General features: G+C 43.1%; 1 protein-coding gene across 2 annotated transcripts in view; it reads left to right on the forward strand.

Moving 5' to 3' along the window:
• Positions 1–19,208, forward strand: part of PLA2G4A (phospholipase A2 group IVA) — a 77,286-nt gene that overhangs the window by 8,796 nt on the left and 49,282 nt on the right. For both annotated transcript variants that reach the window (XM_085510841.1, XM_085510842.1), the window contains exons 2-4: positions 4,007–4,109; positions 4,278–4,409; positions 10,037–10,118. In XM_085510841.1, the coding sequence (XP_085366967.1) occupies positions 4,377–4,409; positions 10,037–10,118 (115 nt within the window). In that variant the 5' untranslated portion in view covers positions 4,007–4,109; positions 4,278–4,376. The remainder of the gene's footprint in view (positions 1–4,006; positions 4,110–4,277; positions 4,410–10,036; positions 10,119–19,208) is intronic.

The raw sequence follows: 19,208 nt of genomic DNA on the forward strand, positions 1-19,208 counted from the left end.
GATCCAGATGGAAGCTAAATGTTGAATCTTGTTTTGTTGTTTTTTCTTTCCTTCCCATGTGAGTTTTAATAGGTTATAGTCAACAAAACGAATCTGTCCAGGTTTTCCAGTATTGCAATTGAGTTATATAACAGTTAATTTTAAATCTCACTTCCTTTGAACTGTAATGCTCACATAACAGATAGTCTGCATAGATGATCCCCTTGAAATGGGTTAAGCAATTTGTGACTTGGCTATATGCAGGAAAAGACAGGGATTTCTCTTTCCTTGGCTTCCATCAGCTGAAATTAGTTATATTCAGGGCTGAGTTCTGTTTTTTGTTTGTTATTTCACTGGGACTAAAATATTTAGCACTGGAGAAAAGTTGCGTAAAGGTATTAAGATGGTCTTTCATTTTCAGATCTGAATTCATTCCTTAAGTTCTTCTGGGAAGATCCAGTTCTGTTCCATTTTCTGACTTCTCAGTGAGTTGGATGTATAGTAAAATCACATATGATGACATGGCTCTTTTTGTAACCTCTTGTGAACCGTTGCAGTGTGTGTTTCTCATTAACCCTTCCTTGTGTAAGTGGTATAATTGTAGGATAAATCAGAATGCACTGAATCAGTCACCTCTTCCTTTCAGGCCTGTAGTTAGTGACCATGGTGAAAATGCAATATTTGGCTGGAGAGGAAATGTACTGGGAACTCCTACGACTACTGTGTAATGTGTGTCAGGTATTTAGGCAGAAGTGTTTCCAGCCTAGTGAGTATTTGTTCGTTAGGTATTTACTTGCTGAACATAGCGAGTTTTTCAGCTGGGTTAAGCCCAGCCCAATTAAGTTGGTTACGGGAGTGTGTCTACTTCCCCCTGACTCATCGTTCTGTCTCCTGTTACAGGAGGTTGCTGTAGCTTGGAGATCTCTGGGAGATGCTGGTCAGCTTGTACCTAGAGAACTGGCCTGACAGCGGTTCAGCCATCCTCACTCAAGTCTTCTCAAGTAGCCTCCAGCACTAGATAAGGTGTAAATTTACCTCACTGAAGTCTGTGGAGAAGTTTCTGGAGTTTCAGCCCTTCTGGTGTGCTTGGTATCTCTCTTGCACTGAGAGGAGCTCTTGCTCTCGGTGCTACCTGTAGTGTCAGTAATTGCTTGTAGACCAACAGGTTATCTTTCAAAGAGATTCACAATCCTTTCATCTCTGTCCTCTCTAGCAGGAAGTCAGATGTGGTTTCCCAATCTTAAAATCTTTTCCTCAGTCAACTTCCTTTCCAAACTTTGCCCCACGGCATCCTCCAAAAATGTGGCACAGAGGTCAAGCTTTTCGCTTTACTGCTCAGGATCTTTCCTTCCACCCATGCTCTCAGCAAGGCATGGGAAGAATGCTCGTTAAATGTTGAAGCATATAATTTTTTACTTGTGATGAAAACCGAGTGATGAGTGCCCTGCAGAGAGTAAACGGTAATCCTTTCTTGTGTGGGAAGACCTAAATTAAGAAATAACGTTTCAGTGATTTTCCAGGATGCTTGACTAAATCATGTAGAAACAGATTATTTATTTCTACTGTACAATCACAAGATCAATCTGTAACCAAATAAAATTCTACTGTCTGATCTGATAAAAGCGGATGGTGACATTCATACCAAAACCCTGAGACAGTATCGAGGTTTTTCTGGTACCTTTATCATATCATTAATGAGCATTAATGACTGTATTAGCGAGTCACACTTATTCACTGTCTTATACTTGTGTCTTTGATTTTTAAAGAGAATTTTTCAACTTGATATAAATGGCGTCCCTTTGTGATTGTCTTTGAATCTTGGAGACTTACTGTGGTGGTGGTATTTATACTGTGTTATACTTTACTCATTTTTGGAGGTTATTTTCTTCTCAGTGGGTCTGTCTGTGCAGTAACGCAACACTCAGCATGGAGTAGGAAAACCTCGTTATTCTTCCTGTGTTTCATTCTGCACAACTGTGAGGTAGCGGTAAGCAGTGTTACTGGATCAACACTGAGATGTAAAGCACTTCCAGTAATGATCTGTGTGTGTGTCAACTTCTTTTTGGGGAAGGGCTCTGTTTATTGTTGATCTTCACTGTTGCTTCCCTTTATCCTTTTCACTTCATTATCTCATGTGAAAATGTTCAAGAAAAAGTTCAAGAAAGTCTTGTTTTAAACAGGACAGCACCTGTCCTGTATTAGTACCGTGTTACTGTCAATGTCTGAAACTGTGCTTAACAATTGCCCTTGTGCCGACAAAATAGTTAATTTTTGAGTGCAAGTGAGACTTGGGAGCTGAACAGAAAGCTGTCTCTTTTGTATGGTCATGCTAAACGGTGGTCTGTTCAAGATGCTGTGTTTGTTTTCCCACTTGTGTATTGCATCAGGCCCTACGTACTCATGGCTGTTTTTTTCTCATTTTTTAAAGATCAATTTTTTTTTTTTTTTTCCTGATCTGAAGTCTTGTGTGTCTGTGTTTTTGATAGAGCTGCTAATTACGTGATTGCATATTTGTCTGTTTGCATGATCCTTGCCTCATTCGACATGGAGGACAGATGACACTTGGGGAGTCATTGTTGCGCGGTACTCAAAGAGGCTGTTGTTTGTAGGATCCCAAACATGTTTCCTCCAGATGTTGAAATAAATGAGGCAGGGGGTTGTAGAAGCAGCAAGGATGATCTCATGTCTAAGGCAGATGAACAGCAGAGTAATGATCTGGGGAGCTGGATCCCTGCCTTCAGGACAAGCCTTTCAGCTTGCAGGCAGCAGCCACCGCCAGTGCCTGGTGGATCCTCCCAAAACGATTGTGGTAACCTGCTGGAGGTTTCATTGTGCGCTTGGGGAAAAGGCATGTTTTCAGTTTTATTGACTTATAGATTCCTTCAGCATCACAATGACTGGGTATTTCTCACTGTTCCTTTTTCCTGATTCCTGTGCAACTGATACAGCACAACTTGTTTATCAAGATTCCAGCATCCTTCTTTAACTAGGATGTCAGCCAGAGTAAACTTGACTGTGGCAAATCAACTACATGATACGTTTGCAAACGCTTCGTTCCCATCTGCCTGCTTATAGCGTTGCTGAACTTGGCTGAAATCATTTTAATAAGAAACAGTCCTTGCAGTTGTGATCGCAGTAGGGTGAAACAGTGTTGCAGTAGGCCATTTTTGGGTTAGGGAGCTTCCTTTAAGTCTGAGGTGCTGTTCTGCTCCATGTAAGGAAGGTGACTTATTCCTCATACCCTGACACTGAGCTGCTTTGGATGAAAACTGTGCGTTAAAGGCGCAGTGAAGTTTTTATTCAGACTTCCTTAGACTGCGATTAAGTTAATAAAGCCAGTGCTATTTCTAGCCTCCAGCTCCTGTTGGAGCTGAAAGGATCGAAGAATGGATGCAGTATATTCTAATTACTACAAGTTTTATGGAAAAGCATTCACAAAGTTGCTTCAGAGTGACTTTTCTGGGAATTATGTCAGCCATTGTTCTTTAGGGCTTATCCTGTCCTTTTGAAATGGAAGGTAAGGCAGCTTTTCCTTGAGACCAGTCCTCCCAAGTAGTGCTTTGTTCCTTCTCATTCCCAGCCTGCCCACCTGTGTATCTCTGCAGGCCGCTGGCTGCTCAGGGCTGAGGACACTGCTCTGCTGGAACCGCCTCTGCAGCTGTACAGAGGGCACTGCTGCTGTTGGTTTATCACGTAGCGAAAGCAACTTGATAAGCCACCCTGGGCTGGTAGCACCCAGAGCTGTGTGAGGCAGGATGCTGCCTGCCATGCCTGAGCCTGTTAGTCCGAGTTTGGCAGCTTGGTGAGTGCAGGTCGTAGCCTTGTGCATCATAGTGTGAGAGGAGGGAACACAAAGAGGAGCTTCAGCTCTGTGTGCCCTGACTGTGTGAGCGCAATTGTGTGCAGGTAAACTACAGGAACACAGAATGGATCATTACAATAAAAAGGCAATTAATGAAACAGCGATTTTTGTTACTTCCTAGCATTGTAGTGTGTGGAGCTTAAACTGTCTTTTGTTTATCTGTAGAACTGACAGAAGCACTTGGATGTCTGGAATTCAAGATACTTTTTTTATGCTCTTATGCTGAAGAAGAACAAATAAGTACAAGAAATTTCTCTAGTTCATGCAAGTAGGTACACTTCCATGGCATGTATGAAGTTAAGATTTTGCTTAACTAATGAACTGTGGGAACCTTTTTTAAAATGAAGGAACTCATTTGTTCTGTTGCAACACACTATTTAAAAGGAACATAAAGAGTCTGATATTTGACTTTCATTTTTTGTTATTTAATAATTAGAGGTCATACTGAATTCTGCTTTGGATGACTGAAAAGCCTCTTTGGTGTGGAACTGCACGAGACGTTTGGCAGTTGTCTTGAATAAAAGTTGAGACAGAGATGTCCTTCATAGATCCTTATCAACACATTGTGGTAAGTAGCTATGGATCTTCTGTATGTGATTTCTTGTGTACTGTCTTGTATTCTGTAATAACTTATTCTGAAGACACACGCTGCATTATAATTACCTTACATTTGTTTAAGTAATGTTAAGTGTGACTAGAGCAAATTTATGAAGAAACTTGTTTGAATGAAATATGAAAGACAGTCAGCTTCTCTAAAGCAGGCAGTGTATTGGGGAGTGATTTCAGTATAAGTTGCAGCAGAGTACAGGGTCCTACCTGAACTAATGGGTGTGGTGTCATGATGGTGTTCTGAGGGAACTGCCTGTTTGATGTGTTTCATCAAAGTGCTTGTATTTGGCTGTTTTCTCATAACTGATGGGCAGTCAGAACTGTCTCCTACGGAAGTAACACCCTGCATTACTATCTTTTTCCTTTCCAATACAATTTTTCTGTACTATTCTATATACTGAGTCACATTTTCCCCTTCCCGTGAAAGTGGGTAGAGAGGTGAATTGGCTGTTTTGGATGCACAGGTCCTAGAAAAGTGTCTGTCAGTGATGATTGTTCAGAGACTCTTAAGTATACAGCCTGTAGGCTCCAGGTAAAGATCGGTGAGACGACCTGTGCCACTCAACAACATATTGATGCCACTGTGCTCCATTCTCCCCATAGCCTCCCAGTGTTCTCCCTGCACCCTCCATTGCAGCTTATAAGCAAGTCCTGACCTTGCTGAACTGGGAGGAAACTAGTTCAGTGCAAAAGCTCAGTTGTGTGTTGTCAGAGCTGGCCCAAGGGAAGTGCAGAACCACGTGAGCACGGGCTGTGTCAGTGGAGAAGTAGGAGCTAGGGGGTGAAATGGGAAATGGGAGCAGCACTGCCTGCTGTGTGGTAAAAGGCAGCAGGATGGCTCAGAAGATGGCTGGACATGGGCTTCTGGCTGTAGTGTGTGCTCTCATGTGTCTCTGTTTGAACAACTTTCCAGAATAAAGATCATCGTTTCCGTCCCAACCAAAATCTTGGAGCAGGCCAGTCTATTCCTATCAGCACGTTTTTGTAACAATCTCCTGGCAGGAAATGAGATACATACTCAAAGATAGTTACCATACACTTGTCATGAAGTCGAACTTTTTACATTACTAAAAATGGAATGTGTGCTTCCTTGAAATGATCTCTTATCGGTTTTGTGGTTTCCACCCTACACAGTCACATTCTTTATATGAGTTAGCAGCCTACAGATGTGAAAGCCATGTTGTACTTGATCTGTAGCTCTGTGAAGACCACTGTACAGACAAGCTTCAGGGTCATTGATGCCTGTATTTAACAGCGTTCAAAACAATACCTGAACTTATTCCTTTCCGTGTTAGTGCCCTCTCCTGGATGGAATGTTTGCTCTGCTCTGCACCTCTATGGAAGCACTTAAAAGATTTGTTATGACACTGTAGTGAGGAGGACACAGCTTTAGAAGCATAAGTAATTTTAATCCTCTATCCTTAGTGCCGAATTCTAATTATGGAATGTTGTTACAGGAACACTGTTAATGCAAGAGACTTTCTTCTTTTCCTTTTCATATGAATTTAAATTGCAAGGAAAGTTGCACTAAAATTGGAACATCTAGGGCAGCAGGCAGAAACAATGTGTTTTTAATAACAGCTGACATTAAAAGACTCAGAAATCATCATTTTCCAAAGTCCTGCTAAATACCGTGTGTTTTCTCCTCTCTTTATCTTCTCCCTTCTCTGCTTTATGAAAGCCGAGAGAATGAAAGCGGGCATTCACAAAGTCACTGCAGGTATGGGTAGATCTGACTGCACCAGAGATACTGTCAGATGAATAAATAGCTGCAACTTAATGCACCTTGTTAAATTGTTATTGAGGTTAAATGCTAAAATAATGAATGAAGTTATTTCAAGATTTGCACGCAGAACTGTCTTAATTTGTGACATCTGTGTAAAAGCAGAGTGTGATCTTCATGGAAATCCGTTATTTAAGAAGATAGGCCAACATTTTCCTCTGTCCAACCTAACTGTCAGCATTGAAGCTGAGGAAGTTGGCAAGCAGTAAGCCCTTATTACACAACGTATACCAGACCTTCCTGGTTTGTGTTTTGTGTGTTTCTCCAGATTGAGTTACATTTCGTGACTCAGCATTCTGGAGGATGAAAAATGCTGTATTCAGTACATGCAAATTCCTTGCTTTCTTTGTAAGTGTGGGAAGTTCATAGGCAAAACCCGTCTGTCTTACAGAAGATTTTTAGAGCATCATCTGTGATGGGAAAGTAATGGCTTTATGCAAATATGAATGCAACAATAGGTGAAAATTAAAGGGACTCGGATAACAAGGGAAATTTTATGGGGAGAACAGCTAAAGGTGGAAGAGAAAGGAAGAAGGAAGAAGTGGGTTTTAACCAAACAGATTGAGAGTTGTGTGAGGGCAGGAGATACTGAACAGTGGATGCTCAGCATACTTGGAAAACCTTGTGCTTGTATCTCAGAGGGGGAGATCAAACAAGGGAATGAGGAGAGAGCAAGTGCTGTCCGTGGGAGTGTCCTTCATTCAGAAAACCCATCTTTGGAGGAGGCAAATTGAAGGTCATTTGTATTTTAACTTCTTCCTTCTCCCTATTTATAGAGAAAGAGTAAATAAAGTGAAACAAATACTTAAAGCCAGGCCTCAACAGGAGAGGGTATTTAGGCTTTTGAGTTCTGGGAGCTTCTGAAATTTTAACCCAACCTGTGTTTCTAAAGGTACACAGATGTTGCTCCACTCGGTGTTGCAATGTTTAAGTGATTTATATGCAGTCTTGTTTTTTTCAAGAGTAATTGAGAAGTTGACAATGTACAGATTTTTATCAAGACTTAAGACAAACATAAATCACTTGAAAATGAATCTTTGTCGTCTAAATTATTAAGGGCTGGATTTACAAGGGCATTCAGAGTCAATATGCTGTATTTTCAGGGCTTCTCACTTCTAGAGGTTGGTCTTTCCAAAAGCCAACAAAGGAATGATCCCCAAAGATGTGCTAGCTGTTGATGTGGATATTTATTACTCTTAGAAACAGGATCCAAAGTGGAAAAAGTCTTAATTTCCAATTGCGCTGAGTTGCATTGAAAACATTTATTTTGGGATAAGAAAAGAACTGAACTTTCGAGCTTCCTGTGTTTCCTTGTGTACATTTTTCTAAGAGGGAGATAGTTTATTTTAGTACTGTGCTGTTGCAAAATTCTCCTAAGCATGTGATTATAGCCAGGTATTAATAACTCTATAATTATAAACCTCACTGCATTATTTTGGGTGAGGTGTGGGGCATGAAGATAATGTTTTTATGTTGTTTTGTCATTGTTATGTGCACATTCATTTTGGAGGGTACCAAACGTTATGCCTCAGTTAACAGTTTGCAACCCACTCTGGTGGGGGCAGCCAGCCTGTGGCAGGGGCTGGGGCTGAAAGTCCCTTTCCAATCCGGTTGTTCTGTGATTTAACAGTTAGTTAGATGAGTAGGACCAAGGTGCAGGCAGGCTGCCTTCCAGAGGTGCTGTCTGTAAGGGAGCACCTTTACAGCACTGTGGGGCACCAGAACTGCACTTGAGTTACACACGGCAGCTGAGAACTAAATCCAGCACTCAGATGTCCTGTACTTGTAACTTAATGACAGTTTGATCCTCCTCTTTGTTGCTAAATGCTCAGTGCTAAATGCTGGTTCAAAGTCTCAAGCGAGGACAGGATCTTACCTAACAGAACAAGGGGAAGGGCGATGTGTTTGCACTTTGGACATTTCTTTTTAATTATAAGGTTGTGTATAACAAAGCAACGACACCAGTTTGTGTGAGCAAACATTGGGCCAACACCGTGTTGTGAAACCTTCAGCAGTCTGACATGCATGTGGACGTGGCACACACCAATAAAACAGTCCTGAGCGCTCATAAAGTGAACGGGAAATGGGCCGATGGGAGAAGCTGCTTTCTGGAGATTGAGAGCATCTGGAAATTCACAAAAGCACATAAATGACAGAGCTGGGGCAGCCCCACATAGCTCACAGCAGTCCCAGCTATCCACCAACCCCCTTTTTCTCTGCTCTTGTGGAAAGTGCATTCAGGGAGAGGTTCCATCCTCTTTACCATTCATGCAGCTCATGCAAGTTGCAGTACATCATGTGGGTATTTTGAAGTTACTGGGCTGTCTGCATGTAAGTTTTTTGTGGGTTTGTTTTTTTTTTTGTTTTTTTTTTTTTTTGACTCTTCAGCTTATTCCTTTAAAAAAGATGTGTTATTTATTTATTTTAATGTGTCCAGAAGAAAACATAGCAGGAAAGCACCAGATACAGCTTGAATGGACACGTTCCTTGTCAGAGGTACTGTCTGTCATTTTAAACAAGCTTCAAGGAATTTCCTGATATCCATAGTTCCTCTTTTAATTCCGATTGGAAACCCTTGCAAGATAATCTGGTTAGTTGCTCTGGTTTTAATGATTCACAAGCAGTGTTTATCTGAATATATTTCACAAAGCTGGCGGATGCTGAAAGCAAGAATACCCCAGGTCGAGACCTGGGGCACAGGTGTGTCAGTGTGGATGGCAGGGGAGCACCTGGGATCCCGGGAGTTGTGCAGGCCCATGTGCAGTCTCCGTGCCTGGGGCTGCAGAGCCCAGCAGCTGGGACATGGTGCTCTCTGCACAGAAGAGCTCAGGGCTGAGGAGGTGCCTGTGTTTCTTGCCAGGAGACTGAGTTGTACTGGGTGTGTAGGCAGCCAAGGTAAGGCTGGGCACCAAGCAGGCAGTGTAGGTGTAGTGCTGGGAGCAGTTGGTATGCCCTGCTCCTGGCTGCAGGCTGCTTGTTGCCTGCATGCCCTCGAGCCCTTCGTGTGGAAGGAAAGCCTTGGCACCTGGTGGCACCGGGATGGTGCTCAGCAGCATTCAGTGGGTTGGTCAAAATTGTGACTACATAGATAATTAGAAGTAGATGGGAGCTCTTCCCATTGAGGTTTTTACTTTTGTTTCTTAATTTTACATCCTCTTCTACTTCCCTATTTCATTTGGGACTTGTGTTCATGCTGCTCTTAGAAAGGCTCCTGCTGTTGCTCGGTCTTTGCAGGAAACAGGAAGCTCCAAAAACTGTGTGCAGTTTGCTTATGGTCATTGTAACAGCTTGCTTTGCACGTTTACTCCACTGTGCTGGGAACACTTGTGCTTTGAGTGTTGTTGTGTACTAAAAGCTATACTGTTTTACTGATTTAATTACTGTTTTTTTTAATCCCCCTCCCCCCCCCCCCCACTCATTTTTACTGGAGGGAAGTAATTATAAACGTGAGTGCATGGTAAAATAGTACCCCCCACTATTTTCTTCTTATCAAACCGGGTTGTCCTTGACTGACTAAATGCCTTAAAGCAGATTCTGTAGAGGAGGAGTATTATTCACTGAGATCAGTAGGTGTGGCTGCAGGAAAATCAAGCAACCCCAGTATAAGGTCTGACCTTTCAGTAAAGCTACAGGGTGCAGTTCAGCTTTATGATGCTCTATCCAGTATGTATTCTTCTTTTTCTTTTATGTTTTGATGTGGGAATTTCTTTCTTTCTTTCAGTTCTCAGATGAAGTGAAAGGTGATTTTAATAGCTGCTTTTTGGTTCTGGAGTTTAATCACATTTAACTCTCTGACTTCTTAGGTGGAACACCAGTACTCACACATATTCACCGTGACAGTAAGGAAAGCCACTAATGTCACGAAAGGAGCCATTGGTGACATGCGTGAGTATCTCTCTTTCTGTTTCGCTTTTTTTTTTCTAGGAGACTATTCTGTAGGCAGAGGGACGGGTGATGCCACAACACGTTTGTCATGCAATGAAAGATTGGTTGTTTTGTCTTTTCTGTCTGTCTTGTTAAGGTGAGAGCAGTGTACCCATTGTGCTGCTTGCTCATTTCAAATTAGAATTCAGATTTGCCGCTCCTTCTTTCCACTGATCCAGAGAAGATGAGTGTGTTGTAAACAATTTGCCCATGAGCAAACACACCTACGTTTAGTTTTTTGGCTTAATCAGAAGTGCTGTTCTGAGGATAGTGAATCTGGCTCTTGTATCTTCAAAAGTTGAAAAGAAATAGGCCTAGAGCTCTGCTGAGTCAATGCAATAGAAAAAGAAAGGGGGGGAGGGAAAGAGTAAGCAGATCTCACGATGGAGAGCTACATAATACACCACTGCTTCTTCCCCTTTCAGTTAGACTTCTGAGTCTCCAGACTTAGCAGCTGAACAGGAAGCCACTGGGAAGGACTCATGAAAACTTTTGCCTGTTCTTAAGGAGGAAAGGAGATAATAATATACTGGCTCAGTCTGTGAGAAGACTATTCCTGCTTCCTTTATTATGAGTGTTTGTCTCTCAGGTTGTCATCATTTTTCTCTGGCTCTTCTTCCCTTACTTAGCCTGGAATGGCATCTGAGGAGGAGGAGCATGGTGGTACCTTGCTTCTGCTCTTTGGTTGGGCTTGTTTGAGAGGCAGTCATTTCTCTCCCAGTGCATTCTTGGAAGCTGCTTTCAGGTTAGACTACAGCAGCTGCTCTCATACACAGATTTGCTTTGGCAAGTGAATGATTCTTATATACTCAGTTGCCAGCATTGATTATTTAACATGGCAGGTAGGTGGGGAGAGATGTCAGGGAGCCCTGGCAGGGGAGGACTTGGGAATCTGTTTGCATCTACTGTGGAGTGAAGGAAAGGAGCATGTACAGAAGATGCTGTAAGAGGTTATCCTTGTGATCTCTGAAAGGGTTTTCACTCAAAACAAAAAACTTGGGAGAAGTGCTGTAAAAACTACAACAAGGGCTTCATAAATTTGTGTGTAGGAGAAGATGGGTTCAGTGGAAGGACACAGGATCCTGGAACAGGAGATGGGAAGAAAGAATGAGGGGCTTGAAGTATAGGTAATATGAAAGAGAGTATGGAAAGTTTAAAAAGAAATCCAGAAGACCACCAGAACAGGTATGGTTCTAAGTTATAAATTCCAGATATTATCCATAAATAATTTTTATTTCCATTCAGTAAGTCTGAAAACTTACTGAATCATTGAAATGGAATGGTTACTCAGAAAAAACTTGGATACAGCCTGGCAGAACTATCTCAGGGGCTACTGAAACCTGCCTGATTTCCTGTCTGAGGCACCTTCCAACACCCCATAGCCTGGTGCACCTCAGTGAGCTTTCATGTTCCTGGGGCTTGTTCTGGGAGTCCTGGCAAATCCCCCAGAGTGAAATAAAAACCAGCAAAAGGCACGTGGTTTCTTCTGTTTCTGTTTTGGAAATGTTTCTATTTCCCGTGTATGTACAAATTCTGGTGTATTAAAGCCTGGAAGCTATTTTATCAAACCTGTAACCTTGTGCATCTTTCTTTGGTATCAGCAAGCTGTGAGTAGTGCAGATCTGTCACAGTTGGTTGTGGCAGCCAGTATTTTTTTTCATTTGTTTTGTCAAAAATAACTCGTTAAAAGAATTTCTGAACCTGAATTAGGTTTCTGACCTCAAACATAGGATTTGATACCAGAGAGAATGTCTGTGATTTGTAACATGAGGTAAGTCTATCTGTGTAAATTGAGAGTTAACTTGTAATGGTGATGGAGGTTCTGGGGAAGATCAAATGGTATGCTTTGGTTCCTTTTTCTATGTCCTAAGTGAATGTCTCAGATGCTAAGAGTCTCCTGCTAGAAAATTCTCAATTCACTTATATTTCTGTTTCTCAGGGTGTAATCTGGAACTCTTTCTTCTTCAGAAAGAGCTTCTCAAATGCTGGTAACTTCAGGATGCCAAGTGCTGGGTTCTGAAGGGTTCTAATCCAGTGGCTTAGAGGGCCCGGGTGGCCAACAGCTTTTCATAACTCTGTATTTTGAAACACTGCTGTTCTTTGCAGCCATGTAATTAATTTTACATCTTTGCCATCTCTTATGAGACTGATAGATTTCAGGAACAGTGATGAAGGATCTGGGTAGATCTAAGTTCATTGTGGAAGAACTTACTATTTTGCTGTACTCCCACTATAAAAATCTGAGGGCAGCCTCTGCCCAAGAAGCCTTGTGTCTGGTGTATATGGGGTTCTGCCTGTGCTTGGCCATTAAGAGCATGTGGCATATTATCCACTCCTCTATCCTCCCATGCCTAGGATGGAGACATATGCAGAATTTTAAGCAGACTTTTCAAGATGTCCTGTACACTTCATTAATGAAGACTACAAATGGATGTGTCATCCTTAAAACTCAATAATGGATATATACTGCAACTTCCACAGGCTATGTTTTCTTAAGTGAACAGTTCATACACAGTGCTGCTGACTCAAGATGTGTGCTTTGTTTCCTGGCTAACTGGAGCAACAGAGAAAACTGGAGCTAGGATTGCTTCAGGCCCTCTGTTTTTCTCACTGAGATTTCCTGTTGTCTCTGTAAGCTTTAAAATCTTAGTAGAGTGATCTGACAAATATTGGCAATCAGATCTGAATCTGGGTCATACCAGCATCTGACTAGCTAAGGTACAGTAGCTTGTTTTTGGCAGCTCTTTCAGCCTGAAGGTGTTTCATCCCTTGGATTGTTTTTGTGGCCCTTCTCTGGATGCCCTCCAGTAGGTCCATGTCTCTCCTGTGCTGAGGACTCTTCATCTGGATACAGTGTTCCAGGTGAGGTCTCACAGCACAGAGCAGAGGGGCAGATCCCATCCTTCTACTTGCTGGTCACTCTGCTTTTGATGCAGCCCAGGGTACAGTTGCCTTTCTGTGAGGGCATTTTGCTTGCTCACATTCAGCTGCCATCCAGCAGTACCCCCAGCACCTTTTTTGTCAGGGCTGTACTCAATCATTATATCCCCTAACTTGTGCTGTTAGTGGGGTTTGCCACCACTAGCCTGCCGCACCTTGCACTTAGCTTTCTTGAATCTCATGAGGTTCTCCTGCACTCACTGCTTGGGCTGTCTCTTTGGATGGCATCCTGTCCCTTGGGTATGTATCATCTTGCACCCCATGGCTTGGTGTCATCTACAAACTTGCTGAGAGTGCACTCAATCCCACTGCTCATGTCACCGATGAAGATTTTGAAGGACATTGATCCTAGTATTGATTCCAAACATGTTTCCTGGTGAAGCATCGTAGTAGCTCCTGGGATGCCCCCACAGAGCTGAAGACACCACTTTTTCTACATTTTGAGCCTTTCTTTTTTAGGAATGGGTCTCTCTCCTTTTCTTGTTTGTCCTCTGTAGAAAGGCCTTTGACATGGTCCCCCATCACATCCTCATCTCCAAATTGGAGGGAAGTGGTTTTGATGAGTGGACAACTAGATGGATAAGCAATTGGTTGAAAGGCCGCAGACAGAGGGTGGTGGTCAATGGCTCTATGTCCAGGTGGAGGCCGGTAACGAGCGGTGTCCCTCAAGGGTCTGTCTTGGGACCGGTGCTCTTTAACATCTTTATTAATGACATCGATGAGGGAATGGAGTGCACCCTCAGCAAGTCTGCTGATGACACCAAGCTGAGTGGTGCAGTCGATACGGTGGAGGGAATGGATGCCATTCAGAGGGACCTTGACAGGCTGGAAAGCTGGGCTCGGGTGAACCTAATGAGGTTCAACACGGCAAAGTGCAAGGTTTTGCACTTGGGCCGGAAGAACCCCAGGCACCTGTACAGGCTGGGAGGAGTTGTCCTTGAGAGCAGCTCGGCTGAAAAAGACCTAGGGGTCCTGATAGATGAGAAACTTAACATGAGCCAGCAGTGCGCTCTGCCAGCCCGGAAAGCAAATGGGATCCTGGGCTCCATCAGGAGAGGGGTGGTCAGCAGGAATAGGGAGGTGATTGTCCCTCTCTACTCTGCTCTTGTGAGGCCCCATCTGGAGTACTGTGTCCAGGTGTGGAGCCCTCAGTACAAAAAAGACATGGAGATTTTGGAAAGGGTCCAGAGGAGGGCCACAAAGATGATCAGGGGGCTGGAGCACCTCTCCTATGAGGACAGGCTGAGGGAGTTGGGTTTGTTCAGCCTGGGAAGAGAAGGTTGCGGGGTGATCTCATTGCAGCCTTTCAATACTTGAAGGGAACTTACTCCCAGGAGGGGAGTAAACTCTTCGAAAGGGCTGACAATAGCAGGACTAGGGGAGAGGTTTTTAAGTTAAAAGAGGGAAGATTTAGGTTGGATGTTAGCGGGAAGTTCTTTACTAGGAGAATGGTTAGGTCCTGGAACAGGCTGCCCAGGTGGGTTGTGGATGCCCCGTCCCTGGAGGTGTTCAAGACCAGGTTGGACAGGGCTCTGGGCAACCTGATCTAGTAAATGTGTATGTTTGGTGGCCCTGCTAGGCAGGGGGGTTGGAACTACATGATCCTTGAGGTCCCTTCCAACCCGGGTCATTCTGTGATTCTGTGTGATTTCTTCCTGCTTTCTTCTCCCTCTCATCCTCCTTACCCCACAAGGCTTTGAAATTTTGCCTGGTCTGTCATGGTTTTATGGCATGGTCCCAAGAGAGAGTCAGAAGGAACATCATAGCTGGATTCTGTGTGAAAACAAGAACAAGTTGAGCATGTGATACTTAGCTCTGATCCTCTCCAAGCACTGTGGTGTTTCCAGGAAGGACCACCCTGTTCTGGATGTGATTTCACTAAGTGAAATTAGTGGCCTTCACAAAGTTTCTCTTGCAGAAACATCACTGGTTTTCCTTAAAGTCTTCTCATTCTCAGCTCCTCTGAAAAGGATTTCTGCAGGATACCATGCATCTACTGTGTGAAAAATCACATCTTTGATTTGTTCTGCAACTGTGTTTTGGAAGTGAAATGTGAAGTTTCCCCTGATTACTCTCTTGCATTTGTTGATTGTTAACTTTCCCACATACTAGTCTGAGCTGAAGAAGTGCTGATTTGTTGAAATACTAGGATGGAACGCCTGTTTAGTCAGTGCTAGGCTGTGCCATGCTTAGCTGGACAGACAAACTCATATGTCTGTGAACCTATGATGTTGGTGTATGTCTGCTGTTCTGACTCAGCACATACACTCCTCCGTACCATAAGTGAATTGCCTGCGATGTGCAGAATCTGTTCACAGGTGTCACTTGATTTTACAATTTCCTGTAACTGCTTGCAGTAGCAACGATTGAGGTTTTACTGAAGCATGAAGTTTGTGTAACCAGCCTCAGCCTGCACTCGTCTGTGGTCCTGTCAGGTCTGGGCAGCTCCAGGCTTTTGAAGTCCCACTGACAGCAGTTGTCAGAGTCAGAAAGCCAGAGGAAGAGCATCTCTTACACAGAGGTTCTGAGGCTGTGCTTTGGTATCACTGTGCATAGAGCTCTGTAGCCACTGGTAAAAGACCAAAACCTCTAAAACCCCACGATACCTAGCACAGATCCAGTATAAACTTGTTCTGCGGATTCATAAATTGCTGACAGTTTCAGTTAGCATTAGCAGACTTTATGCCAGGCTAGAACTAAGCTATACTCATCAACACGTAGAAGTTACATGTTGTGCTTTGAGTAATTCACCAGGAATGTGATGATATATCTAAGCCTGCACCAGCCCCAGTTATCGCTGCCCAGGCTTGGCATCAGCACGGACCCACAGCTGCATGGGGCATCCGACAGTGACAGAGGGAAAGGGTTCATAGATGTGGCACTAGCAGTGCTCATGAGAACTAAGCATTTCAATTGAAGAAGGAAAAAACAAACAACACTTTGGATTCTACTGTACCACCAGAAAAATAGATTTTTATCCAGACCATTATAAGCTGATGTTTTAGTTGCTTTTCGCTGCTGTCTCTGTACAAAAGCAGCTGGAGAGAGAACCGAGAGAAGGGAATTTTTTCTCTTGGCACTTCGATGAATCTGTTGTGAACCTATTAAAAGGTTCAGGTGGCAGTTTTATTTTAATTTTTTTGTCAAGGCTGCATCAGGAAAGCTTGTGGTGGTGTCCCTTCTGCCAGTGAAGTAGGTAGTAATGCACTCACTGAGCTGGGAGCACAGTCCTTTCCCTCACCTAAAGAGTGCCAAAGCCTAAAAGAATTGTAATGCAAGTCATTAATTATCTCTAACAAATCAGTTACTCCATGGCAGGATTTCTCAGAGCACAGCTGCTGTTTTGGGACCAGCCTTACCTCACTTGCAGTCACCTTCCACAAATGGAATCCAGTCCTACATCATCTTCTTTGCAACATCTCTGTCTGATGAGACCAGAAACCTTGGCAGTCCTTATTGTACCTGGAACACATGCAGCAAATGACCTCATGCCTCCTGCTTGTGGCCCCTTGCTGACAGACCATTAATTTGTTTAAGGGCTCTCAGAAGCAACTGCTCCAAATTAATGGGAAGATTGAATTTAAATGTAGTAACTAGACCGCATTAGTACCTATTGTGAATACTCTTTGAGAATTAGCATCACTGAAATTAAATTGATTTATGAGAGGGCCTACATAGGGATTTAATTAAACTTAGCTAATATGTTTTGCATGTTAATTGTATTTGTTTTGTTAGTTCAAGTCAACCAATTTTAAAAAGCTAAAATAGTGGAAACAGTCTCATCTGAAGTATGAGTGACACAGAGGGTTGAAGGCCACCACTGTTAGCCTGGGAGGAGTGTGCTAAGCCATAGTCCTCTTGAAAAGTGGGGAATTCAGAACAAACTTGAGAAGACAGATCATGTCCTTGTTGCTTTTCAGATTCTGCTATTGGCTGCTGGAGGTTTTAATGTAAAGATTACCCAGTAGAGTCATAAGATGCTTCTTGGTGTTGCAGCCTGACACAGCCAGTTCTGCTGCACTGTGTGCCTGGCTCCACTTCCCCAAGTGGGAGAAGAACTGTTTGGTTTTCAGAGTTGCACCTCCAGTCCATTTGAATCCAGTGGGGTTCCACAAGGCCAAGTGCAAGGTGTTGCACTTGGGCTGGGACAATTCCAGAGTACAGAGTGGGGGAAGAACTCATGGAATGGCCCTGCCGAGAAGGACTTAGTGGTCCTGCAGAACAGAATGTTGGACAGGAGCCAGCAGTGTGCACTTGCAGCCCAGAAGGCCAGTGGTACCCTGGGCTGCATTCAAAAAGAGGTGGCAGCAGGGAGAGGGAAGTCATTGCCCCCCACTCTTCTGCTCTGCTGAGGCCCCAGCTGGAGTACTGCATTTAGGCCCGGGGCTCCCTGCACAAGAAGGATGTTGGAGTTCATCTGGTGGAGCACCAACAAGGATGTTCTCCACCCTTTCAGTCCTTTTTTTATGAAGAAAGGTTGAATGAGTTAGGCTTGTTCGCCTTGGAGAATAGAAGGCTCCTAGGAGCCTCACTGCAGCCTACCATTACTTGATGGTAGTTTATAAACAGACTTTTGATATTGTCTAATAGTAATAGGACAAGGGGGAGTGGCTTTAAACTAAAAGAGAGGAGATGTAGGTTAGATGTTAGGAAGAAATTCTTCACTCAGAGGGTGGTGATGCACTGGCACAGGCTGCCCAGAGATGCTGTCGGTGCCTCATCCCTGGAGGCACTGAATCGCAGGTTGGATGGGGCCTTGGGAAAGCTCATCTAGTATTTGATCCAGTGTTTGGCAACCCTGCCAGTGGCAGGGAGGTTGGAATTTAATGATCCTTGAGGTCCTTTCCAACTCATGCCATTCTGTGATCCTACCAATGGCCACGCTTAGGTTTCCCTTAAATTTGTGCCATTACTCCACCACCCCTCTGAGCAGCCTGTTCCAGTGCTCTGGCACCCTTACTGTAAAGTTTTGTCTCCTGTTAGTGCAGAACTTCTTGTGTTCAAGGTTTAGGCCATTAGTCCTTGTCCTATCACTGTGCACCACTGAGAAGAGCCTGGCCTCATTCATTTGCCTCCCACCTCCCTGTAGATGTTTATTAATGTTCATCTGATCCACCCCCAATCTTCTTTCCCCCATGTTAAACTGAACCTGGTCTCTCAGAGTTTCCTCACACAGGAGATGCTCCAGACCCTTCATCATCTTTGTGGCCCTCCACTGGACTCCTTATAGGAGATCCCTGTCTATTTTGAACAGTGGAGCCCAGAATTGGACACAGTAGTCTAAATGTGGTCTCACCAGTTTTATTTAATAATCCATTAATAGTTTGTATAATAATCCAAGATTAGCATCCAATGATAACAAATGTTTATAATAAGCTTATGGTAAGTGGGATAAAGGAGACAGATTCTTTTGTAACAAACTGGATTTTTTAATGTTTTAAAGGCTTTGCATTTCCTTCAAGCTTTGATGGACCAATTAGATAAATTTTAATGTATAATAGAGGTGGCTTTATCCATTCTGATTTAGTTTTGAACAACTTTTCTATTTATTCTGAGTTTCATATAGTATTGAAATAATTGAAATTGGAATGATTGAAATATATATTGTTATATTAATATCCTGCCAAATGGACAGTACAATATAAAATGGTTTCCAGTCATTGCAGAGAATTTTACAGTTTTTTTTAATGTATTGCTTTAAGCATTATTCATTTTTCTGTGAGAACAACTGGCTGTAATTAGTGTCCACTTTGTGTCTTGCTTTATGATTCATGGTGCTGTTTAGTGGTAGTATTCTGTAGGGTTTATATATGTGAAGATAGAAGAGAATTCATTAAAACCTAAAATTCATCCCACTCTAAGCTAATAAATGTAGGACTCATTGAAATCAGCGCTGAAACGAATTTTAGTACTTCGTGTAAAGGTGGATTTTTTTGGCTACATTTGTATGTGAGTTCATATTCCTTCATTCTCTGATTGATGCTACTGGTGTCTGGTGCCTCTGTTCTGTAGCAGATCTGTGCCACCGTGCGTGCAGCTCTTAGTCGCTGCTGGAAGAGCATTGTGTTAGCTGCCTGCACATTCTGAGGCTCTTACTGTAGAGTCACAGTG

The sequence above is a fragment of the Coturnix japonica genome, chromosome 11 (genome assembly GCF_054131305.1).
Source record: "Coturnix japonica strain WE chromosome 11, WE-NBRP24, whole genome shotgun sequence".
NCBI lineage: Eukaryota > Metazoa > Chordata > Aves > Galliformes > Phasianidae > Coturnix > Coturnix japonica.